The following is a 19,052-nucleotide window of genomic DNA, read 5'->3' on the forward strand; positions in this document are numbered from 1 at the left end:
AATGGTTCACCCCAGGGTAAACAAAATTTTTGCAGGGGTGAACTGTCAGAAATGGATGATAGCTCTGCAGTAAATCGACTACTGAACTGTTGTTTTTTGGTGTTTTGTTTTGCTTATTGTAATAGTGAAATTGGTTTGCCTTGGGTGTATAAGTACAAACATTTGGTGACTGTGTTTTGTGCTTTTGTAGCTGTATCTCTGGACTCGAGAAATTGTTGATTTGCAATTGATTTTAACAAAAATCAAAACAACCCAAGTCATTTTGTGCTGTTATATATACACAAGATAGTTTTATCATATCATGAAACAAATGTGAATGAAATCTGGAGATAAATGCTAGGGGTGAACAAAACTAAAAAAGTTTAAGAAGCACTGCTCTATGCAACTGGTTAAAATTTTGGAACTCTAGTGAAAAAGATTCTAGAACTTTCACAATTTTTATATGACAAAATGTATTAACGCGACAAAGGTAATAGTTCAACCAGATTTGCGAACCTGTGCCGTATTGATTAACCTGGGGGGTCAATTTTTACTATTTTTCTGAAACTGACAAAAACAACAAGAAAGATCAATTCCATTTGTCGTGAAATTAAGTTTTAGGATTTTTATGACGATGTTATAAAGATTTCAACTCTCTTTTAATCCTCTGCTGATATACTGCTTAGCTATTCTACGAGAAGCGCTTTTCCTGAAACAGAAATAAATCACATTTATTTACTCTAAGCGAGCCTAAATATAACACATCCAAAATCATGCCACGACCTAAAAACGTTTAACTTTAATTATATTTTTCTGTAAGTAAAACATATTTTTGTTAAGTCTCCAATTGCCTTTAACCTGTGCTGTTTACACATTTTCGAGAAACACAGAAGATGGCGTCACACACTATTTTCTTTTGTTGGACTCTTTCTCTACTACTTATGGTAAGATATTGCATGATTTTAAACCACGTAAGTCCAAAAATAAGTGTCATTGACTGCAAGGTCAGCATATAAATAAAAACTTTTGACAAAAGAATGACCACGTACTCAACAGCGTTTATTGTCGCCGTTTGTGGTGTGATTGCCTATGATATTTTTCATTTTTAAATAGCGCAAAGAAATAGTACATGTAACTGCACAACTTGATTAATGTGGGTTGATAAGAGGAACGAACAGTCAATCCTATTAAGGTCACTTTTAGGACTGAGTAAAGAAATATTATTACACTCTGTAGTTTGTTTTGAAATGCCTGGAATTGTCTTTTATACGCAGAGCATGGGAGCTAAAGGGGTTGACTTCAGCGGTTCAGAAGGATCGCTAAACATTTTTGAAGGTAAAGTATTACCTTATAAGGATTTGTCAGCTTATATTTAAATCAATCTGTAGGCGGCGACATTGTCTACTGTACTTCAAATCTCGCCTTTGTACCCTAATAGCAAATTTAACTACTGGTTCCAAGACTTTCTAATCAGTTTGCCCAACCTGGATGAAATATCCTATTAATCGTCTTCGTTCTTCTGTTGACTATTGACTTACATATTGTTTTTTCTGCAAAGTTATTAATCGACTTCGAGTCCCAAAGGTGTTCTTGATAAATCTTTCTAACTTTTACTCACATTTAGGTGTGGATCCTACGGGGAATAATGTTATCGCTGAAGACAGTACGGAACATTCGATTCCAGAAATCAACAAAGGTATGACAACAAATTGGCCGCTTTTTGACAGCTCCGAAAATGTTTAGCTCATTTGGGGGTCTCGTTTTTCTCTCTGTTTTCAATTAAAACGTAGGTAGCCTGGTTGTAATTGGGGGATAAAGTTGGTTTAGATGCGTGCTACGATAAATATTTTCTTCTAAAAGCGGAATTTAGAGATTTTTAACAGTTTTAACTATGACGGAACATATTGTAGTTGTTTAATGCAGGATTAATACCGTTCATCTAAGTTTTTGAATACCTACCTTTGCCTTGCAAAAAATTAAAAAAAGAGGAATATTTAAAAAAATTGTGACAGTACCGGTTTTGCTTAAATCTGGAAAAGATCTATGTGGTCCATTTCCTTTATCAAAGCTCTTAATCATCCTATACCACTTTATTTTTATCGTATATGGTCGCACGTATAGCGTTTACATACATATTTTTGAAAATTAAGATTTAAAGAAATAGTCAAATGAATATGTCAAAGCTATATCGTCTGTTAAAAAAACGCTGCGAAGACTATTATAAAAGCAACCAAAAAATAACCGTAACAAACGTTGATGTCAATAGTTTAAAAGCAACCAGTATATGTAACTGTGACAGTCATATCAACAAAAGTCTCAATACGTTATTAACAGTTCGATGGGTGTATTTTTTCAGACACACACATGCGAGGAAGTGATATCGTGCAGAGGCCATCGTGGAACCGAAATGCCCGGAAAGACCCAGCCTACCTCTGGAAGTTACCGATTCCCTTAAAGTTTTCCAAAAAACTTTCTCTAGGGGTGATCCCTCTTTTTATCCAGACTGAAACAATTGTATTGAGTATTTTGAGACGATTTTAATGGTTTCAGATTAGTTTTGATCGTTCGTCGGAGTAAACTAGGGTAAAATACAAAATATTGCCACAAATATTCATATTTTAAAAACTAGGGTAAAATACAAAAAATTGCCACAAATATTCATATTTTCAGTTTCTAACCTTTTCGAGGGTTATTGAGTATTTGTATATCCAAATTTAAAGGACGATTACCAAATCTACAAATTTGGTGTCGCATTCCAATCAGTTATTATCGAATTTCCTAGTTGTCGGGAAGTTATTTAATGTTTTAGAGTTGAACACTGCTTTTAAACCTTTTTTTCCGTCCTGCATATTCCCTATCAAACCCTTCAAATACCCAAAAATACCACCGCCAAAAACAAAAATCGGTATTTTATGAAGCTAATAAATGGTTTGCTTAATCTGGTTTTGAAAAAATGTGGATAGTACTTAATTAATTAAATAACATTGGAGTAGACAATTTTAGATAACTGTAAAATGAGTACTGTTTTAGATAACTGTAAAATGAGTACTGCTGGCTCTAATGTTGAAATAAATTCGATTAAGGTTAATTCTTTTACTTCATTAGTGCTTTCTTACTGATGCTTTTTCACTTGAGATATTCAAAATGTTTAAAATGCTACCTATACTTCTGTATAGGCTTTGATATTTTTATTACAACCTCCAACCAGTACACCGAAAAGCCATCGCAGACTCGCCGAATCTGTCGATCTATGATGCAAGCAGAGCAAGCCAGAAAAACAACTGGCCTGCTGGCCTTGTTTCTCGACTCGCTCCTCTCTGACCCTGCATAGCTCAGTTGGTAGAACGACGGTCCCGGCTTGACCGGAGGTCGTGAGTTCGAACCTCACTGCAGGCCAGTTGTTTTTCTGTTTTTCTGGCTTGCTCTGCTTGCATCATAGATCGACAGAATCGTTGGTCATAAAGCAACTTCCGAGGGGCTAGATCACAGATGTTACTTAAAAAAAATATATTTTAACGTTTGCGCTATTTTCTTTAAAGTCTCGAACTACGATCATGGAAGGAATTCGCGAGTTTGAAAAGTTGACCTGCATTCGCTTCGTTAATCGCACAACTGAAGAAGACTTTATCCACATAAAGCCACTAGATGGGTATAAACATTGTTTGTAATTAGATTGAACCTACCGCTTATACGTATTGTTCAGGGTTGAAACATACCTCAGCGTTGTAATGACGTAAGACTTAGGTCAATGACCTGATTTTTGTGCAATTAGATCACAATTTTCAAATGAGTTGACTTGACTTTTTTTACACTTGACACTTTATATTTTGGAACAAATTTGACTTGACTTGACTGATATCGTATGAATAATTTAATGACCTGACTTCAGTGCAGTTATAGGTCACCATGTTTAAACTACTTGAGTTAACGTTAATTAACCCTTAATTTTTGGAGCAAAATGACTTAACTGGACTTAACTATACTTGAGAAATGCCTCGACTTGGACTACAAAACGCATACCTCAGTGTTCTATTGATTTAATGGTCTTACTCTAGTACCACTATTTTTAAATTACTTGACTTGACGTTTTTTACTTGTGACGTGGCAAATTACTTAACAACAGTCTTAAGTTTTTAAACTAGAAACATTTTTAGTAAACACATAGTTATTCAGCTCAACTTGTGGCATAAAATTGTCCTGCTATTGGTTTTGCTACGCAAAATATTTCTTGGAATGGAAAAATTGTCGAACATGCGTTATTTAGCAAATCATTTGACCTGGAATTTCCTGTAAGTCATTTAAAAAAGACTTGGGTTCAACACTGGCATACCTTTAATAACCTATAAAATTGAATTAAACAATCCCCTTTTCATATTCGAAGGTGCTGGTCCTCAGTGGGCAAAGTTGGCGGTGAGCAGGATCTTTCATTAGGTTCGGGATGTGAGTACATGGCCACCGCGATTCATGAGATCATGCACGCAATGGGCTTTTATCACGAGCAATCACGAGCGGACCGTGATCTTTACTTGAGAATCATGTTGGATAATATTATAAAAGGTGGATGTTTTTTTTTTGTGGGCTTTAAATCTTGTTCAAGTGTATAGCTGTGTTGCAAATTGCTATTCATTGTAAATTCCACATTTTTAGCAGTTACTTTAAACAAGTAAAAAGTATATTATGTAAAACGAAACCTTATTGCTCGCTAGTGTTGTAATGACTTCAGTTGCCGTTTCAAAATGACTTTGATGGACTATAGTCTTTGGTGCAAAATCACTCGACTTAAGTCTTTTGAAGATTCGGCTTGACTTCAACTGATATAATTGAGTTATGATTTAAGTCAAAATTAAGTATTTCATAAAACAATATTTTAGTCAATTTTGCATGTAAAACAACTAGCGTGTGATATATGTTGGGTTTTTGCTATTTTTTAGTTGAGTTATTGTTTAACTCATGACGTGGACCATGTATTCATTCAAAAAGACTTGACTTGGACTTAGGTGAGTTTAAAAATGACTTGAACGGGCCTCAGTCATTTCAAAACGACCTGTTTACAACACTGCCTTTGTGTGATCTTGCACTGTTCTGGTTTCTTCAGATAATGCGTACAACTTCGACAAGCTAAAGTACACTAAATCGGACGACCACCGAGTTCCGTACGATTACTATTCGGTCATGCACTATGGAGGCAACGCTTTCGCGTAAGTTTAACGTTTGTCTGAATTGAGAAATATTGCTGGCCTAACTTGATCTCTTCTATTTTTTATGGTAAACCAATTGTATGAAAACCAATTGTTGTGACTGCTGGGGTGATTTTACAGTAATTTTCACTGAACAAACAGTTGTCGAATTTGATTTAAATCAAGCATTACTAAAATTAGTAAATAACAATCTTAGAACTTGCGTACATTATGCACAGATCTGTAATGTAGCTTGATAATAAATTTCAAAGCCAGAGGGGTCGAGTAGATCGACATCATCTTGATATAGACGTTTCGATACGAGCTTGTATCATCTTCAGTTAATGTGACTACGGAGTAAATCAAAGCAACACTTATAAAATGTTAATAAGGTGTCAACATTCAATTTAGGACTACAGTCTTGGATAGCGAGTAGCCGCAATCTACATTAACTGAAAGATAATAATAAGTTCGTATCGAAACGTCTTAATCAAGATGATGTCCATTTACTCCATCTGTTCGGCTTTGGAATTCATTATCAACCTTTGAACTGCTGTTATGCATTAATCTCCGGGGCTGTCAAATGCCCTTTTTCGTTTGTAAAATATATGATCCAACCTCCGTTGGTTATATGAACTTACTAAAGTCCGGATAAGAGAAAACTTATTTATTCTGAAATGTGAAACGGTGTCCCAAAAAGTTTAGAATTTTTTTTACAAAATTCCGAATCTGATGGAGGGTACACACCAAGTACCAGGAAATTATTAAAAGGTAAAACTAAATTTAACTTTTCGGGCCGTAAGAAATGTAAAAGCAACATCCGGTATGACTTTCCTTTTAACCTTTCAATTATCTTCAAGGGTCTCCACATTGTTGGTTTCAAAAACTGCTTTTGTATTCCCATATCTTTCACCCCAAATGGCTCAGGACCCCAGCAAAACTTACCCTAGATATTAGAGACGTTCGATAATGTCGGATCGAAGTCGATTCCCGATGCGAAGTGGTAGTGCAGGGTTAAACTGTTTGAATTTAAAGCTGTTGTTAGTTTCTGCTATGATTGAAACCGGCATTATTTCTTGAGTTGACTTGAAGGTTACTTGAAGGTTGCGGGATCTAACATTTAGCCACAGCAAGGTATTAAACGTTTCCGTGTTTATTGAACAACATCAGAACTGCAATCAACTTACAGCAATACCTTAAGGTCCATGCACAGTACCAACGGTCAAGCATAATAACTTCTGTCCGTTATTTCAGTTGGTTAAGTTGAGATCCAGTCAGTTCCAGTTACGTTCATTTGGTTAAGTTTCGTTAGCCTCGTTTGGCTTAATCCCACTGCTTTTGTACACATCGTCTGCCCATAGAAGCATTTAGCAGAGGCGTGTTAACGCGTAACATCTCCGTATTACTTGTTTATAGACACGGTCAAATATCGGGAAAAACTGTCACATATTGGACATCTCTACTATTATCAACTTTATAATTGTTACCCTTGTTGTGTTAATTCTTTTTGCCAGTGTTTATCGAAACAAAAATTCTTGGTTTTACTTTTCAGAAAGGAAAAAGGTCTAACAACAATGCAGACCCTTAACCCTGCCTTCCAGTCTGTGATTGGTCACCAACCTGGTTTTAGCGAGGGTGACGTCATAAAGATAAACAGACACTACAGCTGCAGTGAGTTTTACAATTAGTGACTACTTTGGTAAATATTGGGCGGCTATGGGAAAACAATGCCAACTAAAAAACAATGCCAACTAGGAAAGTGATGTGGTCTACGCTTGTACCTTTCCGCAGAAAAAAAAAGAATTTTAAAAGAAAATTTTAACTCCAGTTATTGTTACTTTTCTTGAAAAATGTCAGATAATATCAGATTGGAGCCTGGTTGTGGCGCAGTTTCCGATACGAGGGTGATAACTTGACATACAGATCATTGTAGCATTTATGACCTCTTCTGTCTCCTGAACTCTGACCCCTACTGTCACCTAAAATCTACTCTCCACTGACCCCTACTGACACTGACCCCTACTGGTCTTGGGTTGACACTGACCCCTACTGGTCTTGGCCCTGTTGACACTGACACCACAAACCCCTGACCCCTGAATCCTGCTGACTTGTACTGTCCTTCGACCCCTGAACCACCTACAAGTCACCTGACATCTACTGAAGCCTGGACCCTATTGACCCTTCACCCACGCTCACACTGACCTTAACTGCTACCGGACCCCTATACTGATCTTAATCCTTGTTAAGCCTTAATCTTAATTGACCCCTAATCCCAACTGTCTATTCCCCCCCCCCACTTTCCCACGCTGGTTATTCCCAAATTGTCGGCCCCGCTTAACAACTTATATATATTTATTCCAGGCGACACCTCACGCTTTTCATACGTTTGCGATTTCGAAGACCCTGACGTATGCGGTTACGTCATGAAGCATTACGGTTGGACCCGACAACCAGCCGTGATGACGTCAGGCAGAGCGTACCCGCAAAGTGACGCAACATTCGGACAAAACGGAAAAGGTAAAGTGCAACGAAAGGCGATTGTGGAATTTTACTAAATTAAAAAAAAAATATATTTTAAGAGTTTTCCATACAAGCTTGCATTATCTTCAGTTTTGTGACCGAGATGTAATTCAAGCAATACCATCACAATTGTGTCCCACCTTTTATAAGTGATGCTTGAATTACTTCCCAGTCACATTAACTGGTGATAAAAAGCACGTAGCAAAACGTCTTAATCAAGATGGTGTCGATCTACTCGAATATTTTGGCTCTGAAATTCATTATCAAGCTAAAAAATTATAGATGCTTAAAAAGAAAAGAGGTGGTAGACTCTTTGCAACGGACTGTGGCATCTCTGTTTCTATCGTTATTTAGACATATATTTTTTATTCCTTTACACTTACATTTTCATATATAGCACCAATGAAATAGGATATGAATCATAGGAACATAGGTACATATAGATACATAATTAAATATGCGTTCTACCAGGTTTTTCCATTTTAATTCAAAGGATTAAATATAAAAAAGTAATAGCTATAGCGGTCGGGTTTATTCATTTTATTATTTACAGGTCATTTCATGGTTTTCAATAATTCGCTGATGAATAATGAAACGATGTGGTCACCCTACTACATCTCCAAGGTTGACAAGCAGTGTCTGCAGTTTTCATTCTACATCGATCGAGCCGCCAACTCAAATGCTCACATAAGGTTTGGAAATAAACCTTATTTGCGGTGAACTGACTTTGGGGGTCCACGAAGGCCTCATACCTTTTTGTGTATTATTTGAAAACTGTAATGAATTTTCAAAAGAAACAAGGAAATTTAAATAATCGTTCGGCTTCTCGTTAAATCCAATTATATTCAACTTTAGTTGTGAAAATATTTCCAAATACCAATGGTGGGTGAATGAATTTTATGGCAACCCCATAAGTGGATTGCTAAATAACCACTTCAATTTAGTCAAATTAAGGGGTGTAATAGAAGTTGTAGGGTCGGAGCCGTACACAGGACTCCCCGAAATCACACATTTGGCCGGGTTCGAACTCGGGATTATTTTTTTGGCCGAAGTTAGACTCGGGAGTTAGCATTAGGATTATTTTTTACGGACTCTGAAGGCCTTGGGTTACTAATTTGGCCTTGGGTTACTAAATTTACAAATTTAGCTACGACAAGTTTAACACAACCACGGGACAGGTAAAATGATTTGTGCTGAAAAGAAAATATTAAATTTAAAATTATTTTGGGGTATTTTTAAATGACTCCCAGCCCTGGCCTATGGGGTAACTCATTTTTGCGTTCTGTTTCTAAATATATAGAGGTAGCTACGACAAGTTTAACACAACCACGGGATTGGTTAAATGATTTGTGCTGAAAAGAAAATATTAATTTTAAAATTAGTTTGGGGTATTTTTAAATGACTCCCAGCCCTGACCTATGGGGTACCTCATTTTTGCGTTCTGTTTCTAAATATATAGAAGTAGCTACGGTAAGTTTAACACAACCACGGGATTGGTTAAATGATTTGAGCTGAAAAGAAAATATTAAATTTAAAATATTTTGGGATATTTTTAACTGATTCCGCAGCCCTGGCCTATGGGGTAACTCATTTTTGCGTTCTGTTTCTAAATATATAGAGGTAGCTACGGTAAGTTTAACACAACCACGGGATTGGATAAATGATTTGAGCTGAAAAGAAAATATTAAATTTAAAATATTTGGGGATATTTTTAACTGACTCCGCAGCCCTGGCCTATGGGGTAACTCATTTTTGCGTTCTGTTTCTAAATTTATAGAGGTAGCTAAGGTAAGTTTAACACAACCACGGGATTGGTTAAATGATTTGAGCTGAAAAGAAAATATTAAATTTAAAATATTTTGGGATATTTTTAACTGATTCCGCAGCCCTGGCCTATGGGGTACCTCATTTTTGCGCTCTGTTTCTAAATTTACAGAGTTAGCTACGCTAAGTTTAACACAACCACGGAAGAGGTTAACAGCGACGATATAACAGACGTTGGCGTGGTCTCCAACTACGTTCCTCGAACTTGGAATATTTATCGTCGCACAATTCAAGCACCAAGTGACTACAAGTTAGGGCTATTCGCAACTGCAGGTAAAATACTGTAAAAGTTATAAGTTTAAATTCAAATTTTGTTAATATGTCAACAAGAAATTAATTTTGTCATAATTTTCACAGGAAAATTAATTTTGTCAACATGTTCACACAAAGTGTTTTGTCAACATGTTTCACACAAAGTGTTTTTACAGCAGAATTTGAAATGACTTTTGTTGAAAGCAGAGCCAAACAAAATTGTTAAAAATAATTTTGTCAATAGTTTTAGAGCGAAATTCATTTTATGACATTTTACAGCAAATCAGAAAACACCAAAAGTCGTTTTAAAAATACGCCTTTTATCCGTAAACAGGAGTTTTTAAACATATTTTTTTTCCAATTGAATAAATTATTGTGGCAGCTATTAACATTAAACAGTTTCGCTACAACGAAAGTTCATAAATTTAATCGAGTTTTCTTAACGCCGTGCTAATATCAAATTGCAGGTTCAAATGACGTAGTGGCAATTGATGACATCAGTGTGACAGACTGGGCCTGCGACACGTCATACTTCACGCGCCACGATATGTCGAGCGTTTGGGGAAAATATGCGAAAGGCAGTGGTTTCTTTTCTCCAGTGATGTATACCGACGATGGATATTCTTTCGTGTTGTCTGTAAGTACATGTGGACGGTTTGAGTCAATGTTGTAAACAAGTCATTTTGAAAGTCAAGCTTTTTTGCAAAAAAATATTTAAAAAATACCAAATCAAGTCCCATTCCAAGTCATTTGATGCCGAAGTTAAGTCCAAGTCAAGTCATTTTAAGTCAACTAAAAAAAAAAGCGTAATAGACATCAAGCAAATTATTTTACTTGCACGCATTTAGATAAATAACCCAATTGTAAAAAATTGAAAACACCCAATTTTAGCCCAAGTAACTTGGCAGAATGACTAGAGTCCAGTCAAGTAAATTGCCCAACATACTTATATCAAGTCATTTGAAAACAGTGCCTTAAGTCAAGTTCTTAGGAAACCTAAGGTTATCTTTTGAAGTAGTGCTGCACTAATTTGCAACTAAAATCTTATTTTACATTCAAAAAGATAGCGGATGGCCTGATAAAGAAATTTACCTGCAAAAATGTTTTCACCAAGCGCCATTTTGAACCGTTCCTTATTTCCACCACTAGACTTCAATCATTGACGACTTTAACTCCAATGAAATGATTAACTTTAAAATATTTCCGATAAAATTAGGGTATTTAGTTTAGTTTTACTAAGTTATTTCTTTAATTGCTGCATTACAGGCTCGGGCCTGATCTGCAATCCTGTGCCACATTTTCGTCTGGGTTTATATTGCTAAGAATATTTGGGTTAGGGTGAGAGTTAGCGTTTGGGTTTGGGTGGGTCAAGTATTATTATTATATTCATTCTCCAATATTTATTTCTTCTTCGGAATTTCAGTTTTGCAACTCGTTTCGTTTGTGTTAAAATAAATGTGGTAGAATTCTAGACCAGCGCCAAGGCTCGTCCAATCTATAATAAACAGCACAATTTTTTTCAGATTTATCCTAATGGGGATACCTCGGAAAACGGAGGTTTCATGTCGCTGTTCTTTCACTTGACCCACAATCCTAATGTGGACAACTTGTCTTGGCCGTTTCACGATCGAATAATCAAAATAGCGATGATGGATCCGCAAACTGACGTCACAAAACAATCAAACCGGGTTCGATATCTGGAAGCGAATGCATCGGGTGGAAAAACATGGGAAAAGCCAGAAATTGTACGCGTCTTTCTTGAACAACCGTTTTTGTTTTATCTTTTAAAAAATATATTTGAATTATCAGACTAGATTAGAATTAGCTCATTTACGTTTTCTTGAATTAGATTAGAAATAAAATTAGGTCTACCTATTTTTGAAAACCAGAATATCGATTTGAATTACATTTAGTTATTCACAATTAATTTAGTTAAAATTGCAATTTATTCTTATAGAAATGTAAATGGAAAATATACCTGTGCAAATACGTTTTGTCATAGCGTAAAATCACATTTCTTTCTAGCTGAGAAACAACAAATGCCGTTTGACAAAGTAGCATTTTTAGTAAAATCCGAATTAGATTAGAACTAGATTTAGCTGTATTTTGCTCTTATTCGTTAAATTAGAAAACTAGTCTGGTAGTGACTGTGCCATTATGTCAAAATATCCTATGCGACAGAATAGTTTTTGTAGAAAAGACAAAATCGTCGTACTTTCACTGATTTACAGCAAATAGTAAACTATTCTTTTTAACTGCTCAACTAAAAGTTAAAAAGTTTTTTCGTTTCTAAAACAGTTGATAAAAGCGAATCAAAATTTTATTATTTGAAACGTTCCCGAATCAAGTCATTCGTAAAATAACTTAAGTCCTAGTCAAATCTTATTTATTGAAATGATAAGTCAAGTCCTAATCCAAGTCATCTATTGCCCAAGTCAAGTCGTAGTCAAGTCATAATTAGAGCAATTCAAGTCCTTGTCATAAAAATAAAACTTTAACTTGTTAAAACTGTTAAACTCGTCTCATTTTAAAAGCAAAAACTCAAGTAAAAAATAACCTAAAGACAACAAGCAAATTGTTTATGCACAAAAATAAAGAAAATAATCCAATTTCTTAAAAAATGCATAATCAATTTCAACCTCATGTCAGGTCATTTGAAAACAGCGACTCAAGTCATAACAACACTGTCGTTAAGAAACGCACCACTAGTCATGAGGCAACATTCCAACGGTGTCTCTTCACTTTCACAGGGAACCATAAATAGTGGACTTGGCTGGTACAACACTTTCAGCATTGCAGAAGCAAAGGCGCTCTACATCAAAAACAACGCTCTGACATTCTCTTTCAACGTATCAGGTAAGCTTTTTGTCCTAAAACTACACCATATATACCAGTGGTTCTAAACCTTTTAGGCTTCGTGGTCGTCTTCGGAAGGTTTCAACCCTCCTGCCCCCCTGCTTATAAAAATACCTTTAACATATAATGGAGTGTTGTTTTTTCAGCAGTTTATATAATAAATCGACGTTTCGACGTGCGATACAGAACGTCTTCATCGGGATACTGACGTACTCATGTAAAACAAAATTCCTTATAAATCGACAAATAACAATTCGTGCGCTAATTAACTACATTGCATTGCACCAATTTGCACCTCTTTGATATAAAATGCCTGATTTTTGCTTTTCCAGCTGCGAACCAACTGCGGGAGCTTTTGCCTGCTGATACGACCAATGAAATTCAAACGACGACTTAAACCGCTTTTTCAAGCAGCAGTTCGTCCTAAATTTGGTATTTGTTGAATGTGACCCGGCTTGGACTCTGAAATCGTTTTAAATATAAAACACGTTTTTTTTTGTGAAATGCTATTACCACGCTACAAAACCAAATACAATGCAATGTTTGAAGTTTAATATAAGCTTCTGATCTTGGATGTTTGTTTTTGTATACTGTATATACGTGTATATATATCAAGTGGCATATTGATGAACAAACCCTAATTTATTCTTTTTACAAATTTTGACTGAATAAAAGTATTTGTTCTGTCGATTATAAAAGTCAAAATGTTCAGATTTGGGAAAGATAAGTTTCCTTCGACAAATCTGTAAAAATAACCTTAAACTAATTTAATTCAAGCATTCTCCCTCTTTGGAGCAGGAGATAGCATTCAAAATGTCAATACGAGAATTCAGCAAAATTGCAGTTAGTAAAACGTAAATCACTTTTAATGACCCAAAACCGAACGATTACGTCATTAAGTCCACTAAACAACAAGCCGTAAAGTCTGACGTCAGTGACGAGTTGTTTTGCATTCTGAGACTGTGACTTTCGAAACAAAAACGCCCCGTTTGACAAACGTTTTTAACTAGAGGTAGAATGCCGCTGTATTAAAATTCGAAATTGCGAAACCAGGTATACGTTAGTAAAGTTTTGAAAACATTTAAATTTGAAATACTTATATTAGATCGAAATAGTATACGTAAACATCATTCTAACTGAGTTGTTTATTATTGGCAAATATTATGTGAATTTTAAATCAAATTATAAATGGTTACAGATACCTCAGAATTTAATAGTAAATATAAAGTGACCTTTACCATGATCATCAAATGCAGTCAGCAACATATCTTAGTAATAAAAAGAAGCTTAAGCGCAAATGTAAAATGGACATAGTAAATTACAAGTAATAAATACTCAATAAGCAAATGAAATGGACTATCGACTGACGATTTTGCCTGGTATTACGTAGAAAACTTCACAAAAGAGAACAACTGCTACGTTTACAGACGGGCAGTATGTCTCGGGTTTAACTTGATACAAATTATCTCACGTCATGCTAAGCTTCACTGATTTGCAGCGCTAGTGCTTCGCAACTGGTGTACCGATAAAGCATAGTATGCTTGTCGCGCCCTTAAATCTTAACATTTGTTTATTAACCCGGCCTTTAGACAACTTTTTCACCTTCAATACGCTTAAGTGACACCATTGATGATTTGTTTATCAATAGCCAGCCTTCTTAATTGAAAATTGTTATTTTTTTAGTATTCGTAATGCAGCGAACCTTAGAGAACCACCAAAAAATTCCTGGTTTCAGCATTGCGAATTCAGCGGCATTCCAGGCTACTTACAGTTAAAAACGCTGTTGAAACGAGGGGTAGTAGTTTCGAAAGCCACAGTTTCAGATTGCAAAACTAATTGTCTACATCAGTGATTCTCAACCGCGGCTCTCAGAGCCGCATGCGGCTCTCAACTGAACATTTTGCGGCTCTCTAACCGAGTGAAAAATTAGTTACAAAGTAAGTAAGAGAAATCAAGAATTAATGAATTGTATCAGCAAGGATCCCGAGTACGAAGTACTAATGTTACCGGGTACTTCCATCCGGCTCTTTAAAATAATTTTGTGGTTTGTTACGTCACAATATATTTAGTCCTGATCGACAAGCTATGGCAAACACTGTTAATTAGTTAGCCTAGGCTAGCGTAATGTATAGTTGTTGTTTTCTAGTTGCTTTCTTAATGTTTTTTAATTATATGCCTACTGTTGTTTTTTATGCGGCTCCTTGCAAACCTTAGGTTTGAAATGTGGCTCTTGCTCTGAAAAAGGTTGAGAATCACTGGTCTACATCAACGCTTCTCAACCGGTGTGCCATGGAAGGCTGCCAGGTGCGCCGCGAGCAAAAGGAAAAATAATTTAATATATATAACATATATTTTTTACTTTCCTAATAGGCTTAGCTCATTAACTACACAGTACTTTCAAGTTTAATACATAATAAGACCTACAATGCAACAATATCTAAATCAGATAATCTATATTACCATAGTATTAAGACCACCGACATAATAACGCCTTTTTTTTAATCGAATTTTTTAATCGAAAATAGACTTAAATGGACTAAATAACGCCCAAGACTGTAGGGTATGGGAATGGGATGTTTGGCGGACACCTGTCTGGCATTGGCCATTTGCTGTCGACATTTGGTCGCCGCTGTTTTGGCTTATTGGCGGATAGTTGGTGGTGTTAGCAATTGGGTAGGGTTGAAAATATTACGGGAGTTAGTGATAGTTATGGGTGGGGTTGGGGTTAGATGAAAGGTTGTATTGGCCATATTTTGGCCATTTAGGCCTTATTACAACTATTAGATATTAGTCCCCATTTACGCCTTATTCCTTACTGTCTTTTATTACGAGTTTGACGTTGTCCTAATTTTTTTTAAGGCTGGAGCCCCAAGATATGCAACTATAAAGCCTATATAAAATAAATTGCAAGAAATTTAAGAGAAATGCTCGTACAACTCAAAAATTTCGCGCTCGCAAGGTGCGCCGCTACGGTTTCGCGCCCTCAAGTAAAAAAGGTTAAGAAACACTGGTCTACATTGCTTAACTTACGTTGGCTTGAGACTTCACGACTTAATATTTTGTGGAATTTGTGACGTAATCGTTCGGTTTTGGGTCATTAAAAGTGATTCACTTTTCAATAATTATACTTTTGTGGATTCTCGTATTGACATCTATATTGCTATGAGTTCAATTGGTGCCTTATTAGTGTTTTGAGTTTTTTTTTCAACTAAAGACAAACAGTGTGGTGAAATATTTACGATGAAAAAAGGTGAAATATTTTCGATCATAAGGTGACTAGCGTGTGGTTTCGTACTTCGCCTTTTATAGTAGCGCAAGCTGGTTTCCGAATGTGCGCTAGTTTCGAAAACCACCTAAAAAACAAAATGGGCCGGCCCCACATACTTTTACGTTATTAATAGATGATTACAAGTATAAGAAAGACATCTTGAAAATGATAGAACTGTGTTATGCCTGAGCTTTAGATTCAATGTACAGTTTAAATTCAATTAAAATTTAAAGTGTGTAGCTAAAATATAAATTCAATTATTAAAAATGAAAAACTTTTGACCATCAAACTGTAGAGCGCATGACTATAATTTACCGACTAAGAGATTGTGTTTACAGTAACTTTTGTGATGTATTTTCTTATGCCACAGATTTATTGCCTACTCGCTCCAAAGTGCAAAGTAGTTACTGGCTTGCATTATCAGGGATTTGTGTACTTAAGACTGCTGCTCGAAAGAAAAACTTCTTCTCAGTTATCGTCTTGCTGTTCGCAACTTTGATATTGCAAGTAGCATCTGCTATATGCTAACTTGTCCGCCTTCTATAGTTTAACTGGTTGTTCGCTTATCAGATAATACAATTCTATTAACCTATACGTCTTGTGGTTGGCTAACGAGATATACGCACGCAACCCTAAAGCAAACTTAAAACGAGAGTCAGAAGCTTCAACTAAACAGTTAAACTCGTGCCCCACAAAACCGTTCACTCAAAGTTACGTCACTTCTTTGCTCAGTAGTATTGTTGAAAACAAGTCGTTTCGAAATCACTCAAGTTAGGATGAACTCATTTGCAAATAGCGCGGGTTGAGTCATTGAAAATAACATAAATTTTTAAACTATTGAAAGGGGTGAACTCGTCCGATCCTGGCAAATGGGATTAACACGCAACCAACAAAAACTTAACACATAGTAACTAAGCAAACTGTTGTTGGGTGGAACAATTGAGTTAAATACCCTAGTTTCACAACAAGTTGTTTAATAAAAAGAAAACGATTGAAGTCAAAGTTATTTTGTCCAAAAGACGTTATGGTCATTGCACAAGGCATTACATTATTGCTTTTAATATAAAATTTTGTGTGTTAAGAATCTGTGCCGACATACGTATTTCCTTTATTTACAAATAAAAACAGAAATGAATTGTCTTGCCTTACTTTTGAACACAATGTACCAGCTCTGTGCAGGCTATGTGTTTTTATCTGTACGAGTTTGACGGTCTCCCATTTTCTTACTCCGTCAAGCGTGCTGAAGCGGTTACACAACGCATTAGCTTGATCTTGTGGCTTTGGTACCTTGAAATTCCTTTGCAGCCGAATTTAGAAACGCTTCTCATGCGAAACATTCTATAGTTTCGAAAACAAGTCAAAATGGGGTGACTTACCCCTAGGACGGGTTTGCATTTTTTGGTTCTGAGGATTACATTTGGTTTTTCAGAGATTAAAAGTTCAAAATTTCGTCATAAAACTAGGACTTAATCAGAATTTTCTTTCGAATAACTGAATCTACCTTAATCCGAATGGCGTAACGTAAAACAAATTCTGGTTGCACATCAATGATAACTATAAAAATAAGGACGGAAGTAAACCGAACATCGTTTGTTTGGATGTTACATGACAAATATATTTCGCTACTAAAATCATCAGGAGTATGAAAACTGGGGTTTAAAAGACATTTTTAGTATTGACGCTAAATATTAGAGCGCAGATTATAATTCATTTAACTTGATTATGCAGTATCAAGCTATTTTAAAACTGCAACCTTATGAAAGGAAAATTCAACAATGTTTAAAAACATGGAAGAATTTTTATTTTATTTTTTATTCTGGTGCACTTCTACCATAACAGTTAGGGATGTACTGCACTGTTCGGACTAATTAAACGTTGTGTACTCTTCAAGGTTGTGATGTATGAACGTGGTCCTTCGATACATTTATTTTAATTCAATATCCGACATTTTTGAAAAACTACGACCGTTTTTAATGATACCAATTACGTTCCAATTGAGATCAAATAAACAAACAGTTAAACCTTAGAAGACCATATTATCAACGTTATTGAAGCAAAGTCCTTGAGAAACCAGGCCTCTACTTTAGTTAAGTAATCGTTTTTATGTTTCCCAGCAAGTTTTCAACTCTAGGAATAAAACGCCACTTTAATCACAAAACATGGCAAAAAAATAAAATTTGATATGAATCGGAAAAGTAACTAAAATAAAACTCATACAATATCGCTAATTGGGCCTGATCTGATAATATCGAAAATCCATGAAAAGGTTTATCAAACTTATGTGTTCTCGTTGTGCTATTAGACGGCGCAAAAGGCGGCATTTGCGTTTTCTTTCGTAATTTATAAAAAAAAGCACAGTGTGGATGATGCATAAGCTCAACAAGAACCGAAACTGAGGTAAATTTGCAATGGTAAGGGTTTCGTGGCCTTTTTCGCTGAAAGTTTCCCGAATTCGGCACACTCGTTTCGATCGCATGTCTTCGTGGGTTATAAAAAGCGAAACCTAACCTGTAGACCTCGCCATAACTAGAGGAGGATGTATATGCATGGTGTAGAACACTGCATGTGACATCGCATTCTGAAGAACGTCAAGTCTAAGGGTTTCGACTTTTTCTGAACGGCCTAGTTAAGCTATTGTTGCCAGTGTTGTATAAAGTAGCAGGTTAGTAGTGTTTTACCGGCAACCACTGCGTCGCCTATTGACCTGGATGTGTTTATCACATAGTTTTGCCTCTAATTTTGGTCCTAAATAAAGCCGCACTATTTAGGCATGTGGAGCACTTTTTAGGTTTAGGAAATTTGGCGGCAAGCCAAATTATGCTCAAAATGATGACAATACTAAAACGTGATTTGAAAGAAACGGCATTTGGAAAACGCCTTCGCAATTAAGATAAACGATCAGGTCAAAATGAGCTTTAAATCTTTGGGCGGATATATTGTTGACCTACCAATTATGTTGTTGTTCTACCCCAAAGTTTTCGAGCCCAGCAAATCGTTCCTTTAATCTAAACCAGGGGCACTAAACGCTTTTAATAACAGATGTGATCATTTAGCAATTTAACAAATATCTATTAGAAAAAAAAGGTTTATTTTAATAATTTGAAAAGCGATAAAGTGCCATAAAATGAGCTTCCCAGGTCGCTTTACAGTTTTTCATAAGGTGATTTTACTAATTA

At 35.7% G+C, this 19,052-nt stretch overlaps 1 protein-coding gene across 1 annotated transcript; it reads left to right on the forward strand.

Moving 5' to 3' along the window:
- Positions 1-540: 540 nt before the first annotated feature.
- LOC146163279 (meprin A subunit alpha-like) lies at positions 541-13,222 on the forward strand. The gene is made up of 15 exons (XM_083382369.1): positions 541-923; positions 1,254-1,314; positions 1,604-1,675; positions 2,336-2,460; positions 3,519-3,628; positions 4,361-4,536; positions 5,075-5,177; positions 6,709-6,827; positions 7,518-7,673; positions 8,230-8,368; positions 9,613-9,773; positions 10,220-10,389; positions 11,276-11,497; positions 12,503-12,608; positions 12,941-13,222. The coding sequence occupies exons 1-15, from the start codon at positions 873-875 to the stop codon at positions 13,003-13,005; spliced, it is 1,836 nt and encodes a 611-aa protein (XP_083238495.1). The 5' UTR covers positions 541-872; the 3' UTR covers positions 13,006-13,222.
- Positions 13,223-19,052: the final 5,830 nt, after the last annotated feature.

The sequence above is a fragment of the Ascidiella aspersa genome, chromosome 2 (assembly GCF_963924565.1).
Source record: "Ascidiella aspersa chromosome 2, kaAscAspe10.2, whole genome shotgun sequence".
Taxonomy (NCBI): domain Eukaryota; kingdom Metazoa; phylum Chordata; class Ascidiacea; order Phlebobranchia; family Ascidiidae; genus Ascidiella; species Ascidiella aspersa.

Coding starts and splice junctions, on each gene's coding strand:
- LOC146163279 (XM_083382369.1), top strand. CDS start 873: ATGGCGTCACACACTATTTTCTTTTGTTGGACTCTTTCTCTACTACTT. Junction 1,676..2,335: donor GATTCCAGAAATCAACAAAG/GTATGACAACAA, acceptor GTATTTTTTCAG/ACACACACATGCGAGGAAGT. Junction 5,178..6,708: donor TATGGAGGCAACGCTTTCGC/GTAAGTTTAACG, acceptor TTTACTTTTCAG/AAAGGAAAAAGGTCTAACAA.